Raw genomic sequence first — 888 nt, 5'->3', positions numbered from 1 at the left:
TCCCAGAACCATTGGTTGCGATCGCCCAGAGATCACTCGCAAACGTCCAATATGTCTTCCACGACGTCGACATGGACGACTGATACGAGCCGTTCTTGGACTGAAGCGTCATGTCGTATCTCAAACCAAAAGCGTTCTCAATTGAGAAAACGTCATGGAGGCCGAGTGCCTTGTAGTTTTGCCACTGCGTCGTATACGTCATGAGACCCAGCGACTGCCACAACTTGGCTTCATCGACGACAGAGAGGCGGGAGCCACTGGTCAGAGACTTTAGCCAGACAGCACCGTTGGGCTTGAGCGAGCCAATGTCTTTTGCGACCCCAATCTCAAACGAGGTGCCCCAGCACGACTCAAACGTGGGCCAGTCGACATTTCTGAGAATCGACTCCAAGTAGACAGCGCCATTACTATGGTACTTGGCGTCACATCGCGCTTGACGACCAAGTGTGTTGGCCATCTCGATTTGCCGATCAAAGTCGAGCCAGCAGTAGCTGGTAGCGATCCACGGCGCGTTGCAGGCGTCCATGGAGCGAAGACCTTGAATCATCATGACAAGGTCACTTCCTGACTCGTATTGCACGAGCCTCGCGTAGTTGGGGCTGTACGCGATCAAAGTGTCGTGTGCTGAATAATCGGTCGTATCAGCAAAGGCCAACAAGTCAAGACGCGTCGACGGCTGAGATGCGTTAAAAAAGAGGTATCGGTTGAACCAGTTGGAAAGAAAGGTCTGCGTCCCCGTGCTGTTGTACGTCGCCCACCAAAGGTCGTTGGCCAAATTCACAGTCGAAAGCCTAAGGTACGTGGCACTGCCAACGGCACTCGCAACGAGGTAGAGAAGCCCGAGTCCGATTTTGATCCGTGCGAAAAGACGCCCATTCACAGCGAGAA

At 53.5% G+C, this 888-nt stretch overlaps 1 protein-coding gene across 1 annotated transcript; it reads right to left on the bottom strand.

The window, feature by feature from the left end:
* Positions 1-32: 32 nt before the first annotated feature.
* Positions 33-526, bottom strand: SDRG_13183 (hypothetical protein; the record flags this gene model as incomplete). The annotated part of the gene is made up of 2 exons (XM_008619264.1): positions 33-100; positions 127-526. 2 exons carry the CDS (start codon positions 524-526, stop codon positions 33-35), a joined length of 468 nt encoding a protein of 155 aa, XP_008617486.1.
* Positions 527-888: the final 362 nt, after the last annotated feature.

The sequence above is a fragment of the Saprolegnia diclina genome, assembly GCF_000281045.1.
Source record: "Saprolegnia diclina VS20 unplaced genomic scaffold supercont1.57, whole genome shotgun sequence".
Lineage (NCBI taxonomy): Eukaryota > Oomycota > Saprolegniomycetes > Saprolegniales > Saprolegniaceae > Saprolegnia > Saprolegnia diclina.
The sequence above is the reverse complement of the archived record's forward strand: the minus strand, read 5'-3'. Positions and strand labels throughout refer to the sequence as shown.